The sequence below is a fragment of the Lepisosteus oculatus genome, chromosome 2 (genome assembly GCF_040954835.1).
Source record: "Lepisosteus oculatus isolate fLepOcu1 chromosome 2, fLepOcu1.hap2, whole genome shotgun sequence".
NCBI lineage: Eukaryota > Metazoa > Chordata > Actinopteri > Semionotiformes > Lepisosteidae > Lepisosteus > Lepisosteus oculatus.
This window is the reverse complement of record NC_090697.1, coordinates 52,414,274-52,428,478: the sequence shown is the minus strand read 5'-3', so window position 1 is coordinate 52,428,478 and position 14,205 is coordinate 52,414,274. Positions and strand designations below refer to the sequence as shown.

The following is a 14,205-nucleotide window of genomic DNA, read 5'->3' as shown; positions in this document are numbered from 1 at the left end:
TGAAAGCATTTTATTAAAAACGCGTTTGCGTTTGTCTGGGTATTTAATTTGTAACCTGTGGTTTACATCTACTGTATTGTTTTGAGATGCCACTTTTAAAGGTGATATGTAAAATAAAGTTTTTTATTAATGTTATAGAGAAACATGATCGGATTTTCCCTGGTTCAGAAAAAAAAGATCTAAAGTGCTACACCTAACTTTCTTAATTCGATGTATTTAAAGCAGTGAACTACTGTAGGTGCAACATAACATTCAGAAATACAATCGAGAATAGTTTTGTGGTGTTTGTTTAGATGAAACGTTCCTAAAACTTATAACGTAACAAAATTAAAGACGATTAAAATCTGTAATCTTTCCACTTGTACTGTATGTCATCGGAAAGTTTCTGCCTTATGTAAGGATGGTATCAAAAAGTAATCTTAAGTGGTGAGAAAGCTGTGCTCAATGTATTTAAGGGACTTAAAAGTAAAAGGAGATGCTTCATATTGCTTGACTTATTTTAAAAACTAAGTTATAAATGCAGACGCTCCCTCGGTGCCGCGCCGGGTGTAAATATCAAAATATACATTCGTCCCGGGCAGAGGCCGAAGAGCACCCGGCTGGGGTGCGCGGGGAAGAGCAGGACAGGAGTGAAAGGCGAGGTTTAGGAAGGCGTACAGTCTGGGCAGGTATAGATTACACTTTTCTAAAACGTATTTTAAAAATAAGAACGATTACAATCTAATCCTTCCACGTTTGATCCCAATATCCCAAGAAATATAAATCTAAATGGGTAGCTATGCTGAAAGTTTATTAAGATACTTAGAAGACAAAGATACTGTATCAATTTATGTTGCATTAGCCTGATTATGATTAAAAAAAAACATATAATTAAACACGCGTTTGCGATTGAAATCAAAACACGATTTAAATCAATATAAATGTTTATATTGTATCGCATACTGTCCAGCCTCCATTTCTCTATAAAAATTTACTCTATTACACACACACACACAATAGAAGCAGGAAGCAGAAGCAGGGACCGTTGTCAGAAGGGAAGAAGGTGACTATTCATTGTTATCAAAAATGACTTAGAATCGATCATGTTGTGATATTTTGAAATATAAAAGTCAATTGATTGTCCATAATATTGCTATTATATTTTTTCGAAGAAATGTTTGCTAAAAGAAAAGTCCAGCACCAGCTGGATTTGAACACACAACCCGTGAGTTGGTAATCGGGCACGTAGACCAGTAGGCTACAAGGGAAGTCGTATGAAGAGAGAGGCGAAACAGCCCTACACAGCCCTGTTGCAGTACACTAATATAATCATATCGTTATTAAATTCTTTAGATACGCGATTCCATATTATATTACCTTTCAATCAAATTCTAAAAGTATGCTTGTTGACTCCGGTATCTCTTTAGTTAAAGACTTCGATGCTTAAAATGTTTAGGGAGAAATGGAATACTGGTGTGTATTTTTTCTTTAAAGTACCAAGACCAGCCATATACTTTATGTTTATGTTCCAAAATTAATATCGTTTATGGCCTTCACACACGTTACAGTAGGCTCCTATTATATTTTATGCTCAGCTACTAAGATTTCCCTTCAGTGGTAAAATTCAATATCTACAATGGGGACAGTAAAGACGTTTACTGTAAGTCTTTCTACGACAGACCAACGGACCACGAGTGCCCCTGTCGGTCAACCAATCACGTACCGCGGTACCCCGCGTCATCTTGTGTCACGATGCGCGATGCCGTAGCCAATTACCTCCGGTACGTGTCTGTACCGCGCACTTTGAATGGCTGCATCTGTACCTTTATGTCTTCCGCAAATCCGTTATCCTTAAATCTGTCCCAATACCAACCGACTTCCACTATCTTCTCCAAACGCATTCACCTACTGGCTTCCGCGCCGGTTCACTGTTTCCAGGGCATATATATTTTGTTTCCTGCTGAGACACACCTGTGTCTCGTTGTTTTTTGGACTAAGCCCTTTCCATCTGCGGGTCAGCTGACTTCTCTTAGCAGCCATCTTGGTCAGATCTAAGTCAAGTATAGTGAGCAGATCGTTCCTGAAATACCTGTCCTGGATGACCCTTCCTCTGGTCATCTTACATACCCTCCCCCTGAGATCAGCCCCGTCCTCGGGCTGTCTGGAAAAGAAACAATGCATTCGTGAGAGGGCATCGACATTACCTTGTTTCTTCCCAGGTCTATAAACCGTCTGGAACTGAAACCTCTGGAGGCTAAGGTCCCATCGCGTAATTCGATCATTTTTGTCCATGTTCTTTAACAACCAGGTTAGTGGCACATGGTCAGTATACAAGATAAATTGTCTTCCCAATAAATAATATCTTAAATAATCCAGGGCCCACTTTATCGCCAGACATTCTTTTTCTATGGTGGAATAATGTTTTTCCTCCGGGCTTAATTTAAAGCTAATATACAAAATGGGGTGCTCCAATCCTTCAACTTCTTGCGACAGTATGGCTCTAATCCCAGTGTCAGACGCATCAGTTTGTACCATGAATGTTTTGTTAAAGTTAGGTACCTGTAAGACTGGTTGAGAGGATAAAGTTTTTTTTAGTTCTTGAAAGGCCCTCTCTTCCCTTTCTGTCCATTTTATTTTTTCAGGGCAACTCATCTTTGTTAAATTTGCAAATAAGACTAAAAGAACAGCAGAACAGACCACCTATACCCAGCCTGTTCCTCGCTAACGTACGGTCCCTAAACAACAAACTGGACAAAATAAAACTCAGGCTCACTACTCGCCAGGAAATAAAAGACTGCTGCACTCTTGTGTTTACGGAAACATGGCTTCACAACAACATACCTGACTCCGCCATTCAGCTGGATGATTTTTTAACTCTACGATCAGACAGAACAGCTGCCTCTGGTAAAAATAAAGGAGGAGGTCTGTGTATTTATGTCAACCAAGCATGGTGCAGAGATACTACAGAAATCGCAATCCACTTTTCACCCGACTTAGAATATTTAATGGTTAAATGCCGACCCTTCTACCTACCTAGGGAATTCACGTCGGTCATTATTACCGCTGTATACATACCTCCTAACGCTAATGCTAAGGAAGCAGTCCAAACACTATCCAAAGCTATTAGTAAACAAGAATCAGCACACCCTGATGGTGTTTTTATTATTGCAGGCGATTTTAATCAGGGAAATTTGAAATCTGAAATCAGTCCTGCCTAGCTACAACCAACACGTTGACTGCCCCACCAGGGGAAACAACACACTTGACCTTGTTTATACTAATGTACCCGGTGCTTACAAAGCAGTACCTCACCCCCCTCTTGGACAATCTGACCACATCTCCCTGTTCCTACTCCCAGCCTACAGACGACTTCTCAAACACACCAAGGCTCCAGTTATAACTGTAAAAACATGGACCAAAGAGGCAGAATCAATGCTTCAGGACTGTTTTGAGTGCACAGACTGGAGTGTGTTCAAAGATGCAGCCTCCCATGTATCCCACACCGATATTGACACACATCGATATTGTATGCATCAGCAGTCACTAGCTACATCAGCAAATGTGCTGATGATGTGGTGAGTGTTACAAAGATACGCAAACTCCCATATCAAAAACCTTGGATGAACACTGAGATCCACTCCCTGCTCAAAGCTTGTGATGCAGCCTTCAAATCTGGTAATGAGGAAGAACTGAGAGGGGCTAGGAAAAAATTAAGAGCTGGCATAAAATCTGCCAAGAAACAGTACAAATCCCAGATAGAACACCACTACAACACCAACGCTAACCCACGACGCATGTGGCAAGACATAAATACAATCACAAGCTACAAGAGCAAAACAAGCCCTGTAAGCGCTATGTTGCTGATGTTGAGGCATAGGTTGTTGGTTCAGCACCAGTCTGCAAGTTGTTTTATCTCCTCCCTGTAGGCAGTCTCATCATCATGTCAGTGATCAGGCCCACGACTGTGGTATCGTCAGCATACTTGATGATGGTATTTGTGCTGAACTTAGCAGTACAGTCATGGGTGAACAGGTAGAGCAGTGGGCTGAGCACACAGCCTTGAGGGGCACCGGTGTAAATGGTGAGTGTGTTGGAGGTGAGGTTGCCAATCCAGACAGTCTGGGGTCTGCTGGTGAGGAAGTCTAGGATCCAGCTGCAGAGGGTTGTATCTAAACCTAGAGCCCTGTGTTTGGTAGAAAGTTTTATGGGTATGATGGTGTTAAATGCTGAGCTAAAGTCAATGAACAGCATTCTTGTATAGGTGTTCCTTTTATCCAGGTGGGCTCTCCTAACGTCTTCCTGTACCCACAATGACTGTACTCTTATTCCACTACACACATATGTAAGCCAAAATTGTACTGTCCCCTTGATAGCCCAGTAAAACTGTACCGGTCATAATAATATTTCATATTTATTAATTAACCATACTATTTTTGCACTGTTCCAAGAAATACCATGCACTGTTTTTGTCCTGTTATATTTTCTCTGTATGCGGAATTTTGCACAGTTTTGATTACTTGATAACATGTTATTTATGTTATGTTATTACATGTTACTGTTATTTTTATTGTGTTACTGTCTATTGTCTTATCTTCTGTCCTATTTATATACTGCACCTGAGTGACTAACAAACACTTTTCATTATACTATGCCCCTGAGACAATATAGTTGAATTGAACTGAATTGAATTAAATCGTGCAATGGGGCGGCAATGGAGGCAAATCCTGAAATGAAATGGCGATAGTAACTCTACAATCCCAAAAACATTCGTATTTGCTTCTTGGTAGAGGGTTTAGGCCAGTTTCTAATTAATTGCACCTTCTGTTCTTGGGGCATGATCATTCCTCTCCCAATCGTATAGCCGAGATAATTGGCTTCCTGGGTCCCTAGACAACATTTACTTGGATTAGCTGTTAATCCTGCTCCTCGCAAAGCTCCAGTTACTGCATTCAGGTGTTGTAGGTGCTGTTCCCAAGTCGTGCTATGAATTACAACATCATCTAAGTAGGCAGCCGCAAAATCTCGATGAGGTCGGAGTATTCGGTCCATTAATCTCTGAAAAGTAGCTGGAGCTCCATGTAAACCAAACAGAAGGACCCGATACTGGTACAGCCCCTCAGGGGTGGCAAAAGCGGTCTTAGCTTTAGCTTCTTCAGCTAGAGGCACTTGCCAGTATCCCTTCGTAAGATCTAGCGTACTTATATATCGAGCGTTACCCAATTGCTCAATTAACTCATCTATACGGGGCATAGGGTACGCGTCATCAAACATCGAGATCTCATTTAACCTTTTCAAATTATTACAGAACCTAATAGTTCTGTCCTGCTTGGGTATCAATACTATGGGACTAGCCCACTCACTATGGGATTCTTCTATTATCCCATTCTTAACATTTTTTCTTCTTCTTCCTTAAATAATTTCCTTTAGGCTTCAGGAATTCAATAGGGGGGGGCAGTCTTACCCTTTTTCCTGGTTCCGTGATAATCTTATGTTGTATGAGGTGAGTTTGACCAGGACTCCGGGAAAAAACATCCTTGTTTTGTGAGAGGAACTCTTGTAATTCCTGCTGCTGTGAGGGCGCCAGGTCCCCCAGGCCGATAGCACCAGTTTTTTCTTCCAAAGGGTCAGGGGAGAAGCGGGTGAGCAGAACTGCACCATGCCATCTCTTTAATAAGTTCACATGGTAGATTTGATGCTCTTGTCGTCTGTCAGGTTGCTTCACTTTGTAGTTGACCGGACCCACCTTTTCCTCCAACTCATAAGGTCCCTGCCAGGAGGCCAGGAATTTACATTCCGGGGTCGGGACTAATAACAATACTTTGTCCCCTGGCTGAAATTCTCGCACACTAGCTCCCCTATTATAAATCTGCCTTTGTTGCGCCTGGGCCTTCTCCAGATTTTCCTTCACAATGGGGACAACGATGTTTATTCTTTCCCTCATTTGTTCAACATGTTCAATGACAGTCTGCAAGGGTGAAGGCTGATGCTCCCAAGACTCTTTAACCAGATCTAGTAATCGCCATGGTCTCCGAGCGTATAATAACTCAAATGGAGAAAACCCGGTCGAAGCCTGCGGTACTTCTCGATTCACAAACATTAGATAAGGGAGCAACTGGTCCCAATTTTCCAGTCTTTCTGCATGGCCTTCCTCAGCATGCCTTTGAGGGTCTTATTAAAACGCTCCACTAGTCCGTCCGTTTGTGGGTGATATACTGAGGTTCTGATTTGATGAATACCCAATAGTTTACTTAAATCTCGCATAACTTTGGACATAAAAGGAGTTCTCTGATCTGTTAAGATCTCCTTAGGGATTCCCACCCTAAGAAAAGACCTGTACTAGCTCCCTAGCTATATTCTGGCTGTGGCTGCTCTCAAGGGAATGGCTTCGGGGTACCTTGTGGCGTAGTCCACTATTACCAGTATGTACTGATGTCCTTTGGCGGTTTTGATCAGGGGTCCCACCAAATCCATCCCAATTTGTTCAAACAGAGTTTCAATAATGGGGAGAGGAATCAAAGGATTACTATAATAAGGTTGCGGGGCAGTTCTCCGACATTCTGGGCATTCCTGACAATATTTTTCAATGGCCTTATATATACCTGGCCAAAAGAACCTAGCGAGCAGTCTCTTAGTTGTCTTCTTCACGCCCAGGTGTCCTCCCAGGAGGTGGCTATGGGCCAGGTTGAGGAGTTTCGCTTGGTAGGCTCGGGGAATAAGGAGTTACTCCACTTCTTCTTGATCCCTCTTCTGCACCTGGTAGAGGAGATTGTTTTTCACCATGAAATAAGGATAACGCAGGGCACTGTTATCATTACAGAACTTTCCCTCAATTTTCCTCACATGTCCCCATGCATGTCTCAAATTTCCATCTTCCAACTGGGCCGTCCCAAACCTCCCTCGATGTTCTGGTGGTTCCCAGTCTGGCAAATCCATATTTAAGAATTCATCTTCCAGTTCGGAGCTTACTTCCTGTTGGTCTGCCTCTCCAGGGGAATTGGGGTTGTCCTCCGAGTCTCCGGAATATGGAAGTGGACAATGCCTAGCAGACTGGACAGAATTCCAAAGTTGAAAAAGTGGGGACAGTCTCGTCCCAACACCACTGGGTGAGGCAATTTTTCAACCACCCCTACAGTTGAACTATATGTTCCTATTTCGGTGGAAATGGGAATTTTTGCAGACGGATACACCTTAGTTTCCCCATGAATACAAGTAATAGGGATCGCTTCTGCTTGCCTGATCTCTGTGTCTCCAGGTAGTGCTGCAGAGATCACCAGTGTCACCGTACTTCCCAAGTCTAACAAGGCCTCAACATGTTTTTCCCCTATCTTGATTTTAGCAATACCGGGTTCTTCACAGGATGGGACGCTTGCTGTGAGGTCGTTGCATTTTCCCTCTTCTCTGGTGGCCATTTGCATAGGTTCACACCAGTTGGGGCAACTGTACTTTAGTGACAGGAACTTCTTTTCATTCTCCAAACTCTTGGGGTTTCTCCTCTCCTCTTTCTGAAATTCCCCTCTTTCTTCCTTAATCAAAGCTTCAGTAACATGCTGTCGGCCCACTAAATCAACCGCCTGGTCTAATGTCTGGGGATCCCCATCACTCACTTTTCTTTTCATGTGAACAGGCAGACTCCTCACAGAGTGATCAAATACCACTCTTTCTACCACTTGCCCTGACTTTAGTTCTTCTGGCTGAAGCCATTTTTTAGCCAGATGTACAAGGTCAAACATTTGAGATCTCGTTGGCTTATCCATTTGATACCTCCAGTCATGGAACCGGACCGCTCTTATCGCCATTGTTACTCCTAATCTCGCCAAGATCTCCTTTTTTAGAGTTTCATAGTTCTCAGCATCCTCCTCTTTTAAATCATAATAGGCTTTTTGGTCATCCCCAATTAAATAAAGCGCTACTCTCCCTGCCCATTGCTCTCTGGGCCATGCATTCCTGGCAGCTGTTCTTTCAAAAGTTTTTAAATATGCTTCCACATCATCAAGCTCTGTCATCTTTTGAAGCCCAATTTCTTCTGTTTTACTGGGTTCTCTCCCTGTTACTGAGGACCCTCTAATTTCCTCTCCTAGTCTTTGCAATTCCTCTCTCACCAAATTCAGCTCTTCTATAATTCGCTGATTCGTCTCAGTTTTAATTTTATTAGCCTCCTGCTGTGCCTGTATAGCTTGTTGTTGTCCCTTTAAAGCCTGGAACTGGGTTAGTGTAGCTTGGGATAATTGTTGTATCAATTGTTCCATTTTCCTTAGCGAGAGTTCACACACAAACCAAGAGAGAAGAGAGAACCCCCCCCCCCCCTTTTCACAAACCCGATCAGTGGGCTGCCCGCAACCTCCACCAATTGTGGTGCCTCCCGGGGAAAGGTTTATGTTCTAGAGACAAAAGTACTCACACAACGCTCTCTTCTTTAATTTTCGTGGAGTTTTTCTCCGTTTCCAAGCCAATCCGTTCTCTCAATCCTTATTCAGTCCGAGTTCCAAAGTCCATAAAGTTCCACCAATCCACGCCGTATCCAAATCACAAACCATATACCTTTATGTCTTCCGTAAATCCGTTATCCTTAAATCTGTCCCAATACCAACGGACTTCCACTATCTTCTCCAAACGCATTCACCTACTGGCTTCCGCGCCAGTTCACTGTTTCCAGGGTATATATACTTTGACACACTTGTGTCTCGTTGTTTTTCAGACTAAGCCCTTTCCATCTGCGGGTCAGCTGACTTCTCTTAGCAGCCATCTTGGTCAGGTCTAAGTCAAGTACTGTATAGTGAGCAGATCGTTCCTGAAATACCTGTCCTGGATGACCCTTCCTCTGGTAATCTTACAATAGTTATTCTCACCTGTGCTTAATTAAACACTAATAATTCTATGCATGAGTATCTACAGAACATGTAAAACACTTTTTGTGACATTTTTAATATCAGAGATATAGTTGTCATATAAATAGCACAAATACTAGTTACAGATGCAACCATTCAAAGTGCGCATACCGGAGGTAATTGGCTAGGGCGTCGCGCATTGTGACGCACGATGATGCGCGGTACCGCAGTACGTGATTGGTTGACCGACAGGGGCACTCGTGGTACGTTGGTCGGTCGTAGAAAGATTTTTCAGTAAACGTCTTTACTGTGCCTGTTTTAGTATTGAATATTTATATTGAATTTTACCACTGAAGGGAAATCTTAGTAGCTGAGCATAAAAAGAATAGGAGCATATTGTAACGCGTGTGAAGGCCATAAACGATATTAATTTTGGAACATAAACATATAGTATATGGCTGGTCTTGGTACTTTAAAGAAAAAATACACACCAGTATTCCATTTCTCCCTAAACATTTTAAGCATCGAAGTCTTTAACTAACGAGATACCGGAGTCAACAAGCATACTTTTAGAATTTGATTAAAAGGGAATATAATATGGAATCGCGTATCTAAAGAAATGAATAACGATATGATTATATTCATGTACCGCAACACAAGAATAGTACACGCTGTACATTGTCTGTTGATAATGTTTCTGTAGTGCTTTTTCAGCACTCTGCATGTGACCTTGCCGGTGGCGCTGTGGGTTAGGTTCCTGACTCCCACGTCACATGGACTGTGATCGAATCCCACTGGAGCCATGACTTCTTTTTTTAACAAACATTTATTTGAAAAAATGAAACGTTTCCCTTGGTCAGAGATTAAATAAAACCTTACTCGCACCAATCAAATTTATATTTCTAAATATCACAACATGATCGAATTTAAGTCATTTTAATAACAATGAATAGTCACCTATGCGTTACAATATAAACATTTATATTGATTTAAATTGCGTTTTGATTTAAATCGTAAATGCGTGTTTAAATATATGTGTTTTTTGATTCACAATCAGACAAATGCAACATAAATTGATATCTTTGTCTTCTAAGTATCTTAATAAACTTTCAGCATAACTTTCTCCCCGTTTAGATTTATTTTTCTTAGGATCTTGGGATCAAACGTGGAAAGATTAGATTGTAATCGTTTTTATTTTTTAAATACATTTTATAAAAGTGTAATCTATGCTAAAAAATGCTATAAAGATACATATTGTAATACTTTCAGGTTCGGATAGGACAGACATGAGAACTCAGGCTTGCAGAATTAAAGCAAGTTATAGCCATGATTTTATATATCACCTTTAAAAGTGGAATCTCAAAGCAAAGCAAATACCCAACACTGATTGTATCCATCTGTCATGCTAATAAAGCACCTTGAATTGAATTGAATTGTGTGTGGGGGGGGGGGCGAGCGAGAGAGCCAGGACAGACAGGCAAATAAGATAACTCCACAGACATACACAACAGCGACATATCATAAAACGTTTGCACATATAGTTAAGTGAATACTTGGTTTTCAAAGTGCAATGAAATACAATATTGTTGTTGTTGCTGTTATTGTTGTTTTTATCCTGTAAAGCGTTTTGAGAAGCCACCTTTAAAGGCGATATATAAAAGCGCTGATTCTTATGGAATGTGTTCCACCGGGGATTCAAAATTTTTTTTGTTTTTTTTTTAATCGCGTATCTAAGGAAATAGCAGTATAACTTTGTTCATGCACAAACAGTGGCATGTTAAATTATTATTTTGGGTGTCCCCTCTTGCCAGAAAGCTCTAAATTGCATTTTGACTGCGGTTTTTTACTTTTTCTAAATTGCAACCCATAAATAAAGCTGATACAGTTTAGACTTTTAATTATTTTAAACTGTATTACAGCAGCACAATGGACAATGCAACGTAAATTGCAAAAATGCACTTGGAATCTGTCCAAGTCCAAGCGACAGCAGGACCAGGTCGTCTGCAAAGAGCAGGAACTCGATTTCTGTAATTAATGCAGATCAGTAAATCAAGGGACAAAACAATTATTGCGCCCGGCTCCTCAATGGGCTTTAACATGCTAATGCGTTGGTTTAACAGTCCGGGTGTGGCAATGTTTCTTAATATTGTTATAGAGAAACATGATCAGATTTTCCCCGGTTCAGAAAAAAAGATCTAAAGTATACTAGTTTGTCACTCTTCTCATCCCCTCTTTGCTAAATGGCTTTTGAATAGAGTCACACGAAGAGAGAGGTGAAACAGCCCTACACAGCCCTGTCGCAGTACACGAATATAATTATATCTTATAAATTTCTTTAGATACGCGATTCTTTTAATAAAGTCTTTGCTGTGCTCTTGGGGATCCTTGTGATATTTCGAGCTCTGGTTGAATGATAAGTGTTGCAGTTTAAATAATTTTCGTAGTTAGAAATTATGGAACGCTCTGTTAAAAGCAAGGGAGTTTTTATGTCCATTGCAGTTTTTTTGCAATATGAATATAATTATATTGTTATTAATTTCTTTAGATACGCAATTCCATATTATATTCCCTTTTAATCAAATTCTAAAAGTATGCTTGTTGACTTAGTTAAAGACTTGGATGCTTAAAATGTTTAGGGAGAAATGGAATACTGGTGTGTATGTTTTCTTTAAAGTACCGAGACCAGCCATATACTATATGTTTAAGTTCCAAAATTAATATCGTTTATGGCCTTCACATGCGTTACAATATGCTCCTATTCTTTTTATGCTCAGGTACTAAGATTTCCCTTCAGTGGTAAAATTCCATATAAATATTCAAAAACGGGCACAGTTAAGACATTAAATATACATATACATACTGTATACAGTACAGTTTGCATACGGTAATATGTTTATGTTCCTAAATCAATCTCTTTCATGAGCATGTGAAAGGCATGGTGAATAGATTCTCAAAAATTACTGTACTTTGCATGATTGGAAACAAATGCGTGATTGGGAAATGCTGTGGTGTTACTTTTACAAAGATGGTCAATGAAAAAAATAATGTGGACCAGGGCAATACTTTGAGTTTACAGCTTGTCCAAGGTCTTTCATTATTAATACTATTAGTAATATCTTCATTAAAGACTTTGATGGCGACAGCTCAAACATGAGAGGAACATGCGGAAATTCTATTACTATTACTATTAGTTTGCTTGCGGTATTATAGGAGAATTTACGGTAACTAGCGGTATTTACCGGTAACTCGCGGTAGACTGCGTAAAGCGCACCGCAAAATAATGCGGTTTCGCCCGCGCATTTTGAATGGTTGCATCTGTACTACTTAATAAATTCATTGAGGTTAGCACATGAAGAGTCAATGAAGAGAATCAATGTTTCATATTTCCCTGTGGAATTTACATTACAAAACACCTTAGCTCTGAATTCAACTTCAAACATCTTGCTTGCATTCCAATAACAGATCATTACAGGTCACGCACAATCACTGTATCCAAAAACTCATCCAACTATGCAAAATACAAAAAATAGGGTAACTTAAAGTAATTAATACAAATCATGTGATTCCCATAAATGTTCATAATATTTTGTCCTACTGCAAAATATGAGTCTAAGGGGGCAGAGGGCCAGTGTGAGATTAGCGAAAACCGGAAAGAAAACACACCAAAAGGGGAAACACAAAACAAAAAGGAAACAATAAAAATGTGTCGCTGTGTAAAGCAGCGCCCAGGCTGGACTTACCCTATCTAACAGGGTCCAGCCTGGGAAAAAGTACCTGCTTGGCGGCGGGGACCAGCCTAGATGTACCCTATCTAACGGGGCCCAGTCTGGGAGAGCAGGCAGGGAGCCCAAGGCCAAAAGTAAAACTCAACGTGTGAAAAAGGGAGCCTGTCCCAGTGGAGATGCACGGCGGGACAGGCAAAAAGAAAAAGAAAAGAAAAATTACGCCTGGGCACAAACCAACTGGGACTGCTGGTGGATGTTCCTCCCCTTCCAGGGTTTACCCTGCTCGTCCCTTCAGAGGGTATTCATAGTGTCTTTTAAGAACCTTCACAGCTGTGGCTCGTCCTCAAGCAGCCAGTACAGCTGTGGTTACAAAGGCAATGTGTCGCCCTTCAACCAGGACACATTGGACATGCCCCCCGTGTAGTGCCACACTGCATACAATTAATTTTTAACAGGTGGAAAAAAGAACCTGCTGCAATCTCCTTGTTTTTTTCTCCCTCAGTTTTTTACAATAACATTTTTATCTGCAACTCTAAATATGTAATGAACATTTAATGAGATACACCCTTTGGAAATTTCACTGAGAACAAACTTGGTCTTGAAAGAGAATAAACACCACAAGTAGGAAAAGATTTCTAAACAAATGAACCTTATTTCTTTAGTGCTTAGTAAACACCAGCAAAATTGTTTGCTTTCAATAAAACACACTAAATTTCAGCTGTTGAAAACAAGCCCAATGTGAATGCTTCAAAATAGTTCAGCTGGACAAAACCAGTCTTAAGCTAACGAATGCAAAGACAATTCACATCAATGCAATGGCTGAAATATAAAATACAGATTCTACAGTCTAAATTAATGAATTCCACATAAACATTGATAACTGTGGACCATGCTCCATTCTGAAAAGAAAACATGGTCCTCAAAAACCCATTTAAAATAAAAAATTCTCCCAGTTTTCCAATGATTATTTTTAGGTTTATAATTTATGTATTCTTGGTTTTACAAGAAGAATGTAATTATCCTCATGTTTTGTAAGTAAACCTCTACATCTGAATTGAATAGGAATGGAGAGCTGAACATATCATTAACTCACAACTTCATTTGGGAATCATCATCATCTTCATGAGCATTTCTACTAGAGATGACTTTCATTCTTTTTGATTGCAAGATTCTCCAGTGATAAGTGGTAAAAATCATACAGCTAAATGAATCTGTAACCCAATGGTCAGCAAGCACTACATACAAAAACAAAAAATAGTTCAAAACCAAAAAGAATAAATCGAGCTTACCCAAGTCTGGCTTTAACTCAGTAGGCAGACTTAACTTCCGTGACATCTTTGCTGGAAGAAATAAAATGCCCGTCTTTATAAATACATATCTTGTGGATCCACATCTATCAAAACAGCCCTTCTAATGTAAATTTACACATTAGGTTAATTGTGAACATAAAAGGCAAAAACAATTGACCATTTTCTTTAATATCCTTCTCAACACTTAGCACTTAATGAACAACGTTTTATAGAAACTGAAAAGGTGAAACAGCATAATCTTGCATTCATTTTATATGATCTCACCACGCTCGGCAGACAAGACATTAAACGCACAGAAAGCAATCAAGTCATATTCACAGTTTCCTGCAAAGGAATCAACTGTTAAAAAGGCCAGGAATCTGTAAT

General features: G+C 40.2%; 1 protein-coding gene across 25 annotated transcripts in view; it reads right to left on the bottom strand.

Annotated features, from left to right (window-relative positions):
- LOC102692053 (syntaxin-binding protein 5) overlaps positions 1 to 14,205 on the bottom strand; it is a 219,130-nt gene that overhangs the window by 17,192 nt on the left and 187,733 nt on the right. For all 25 annotated transcript variants that reach the window (XM_069179051.1, XM_069179015.1, XM_069179018.1 and 22 more), the window contains one exon: positions 13,819 to 13,869. In XM_069179051.1, coding sequence (XP_069035152.1) covers positions 13,819 to 13,869 — 51 coding nt within the window. The remainder of the gene's footprint in view (positions 1 to 13,818; positions 13,870 to 14,205) is intronic.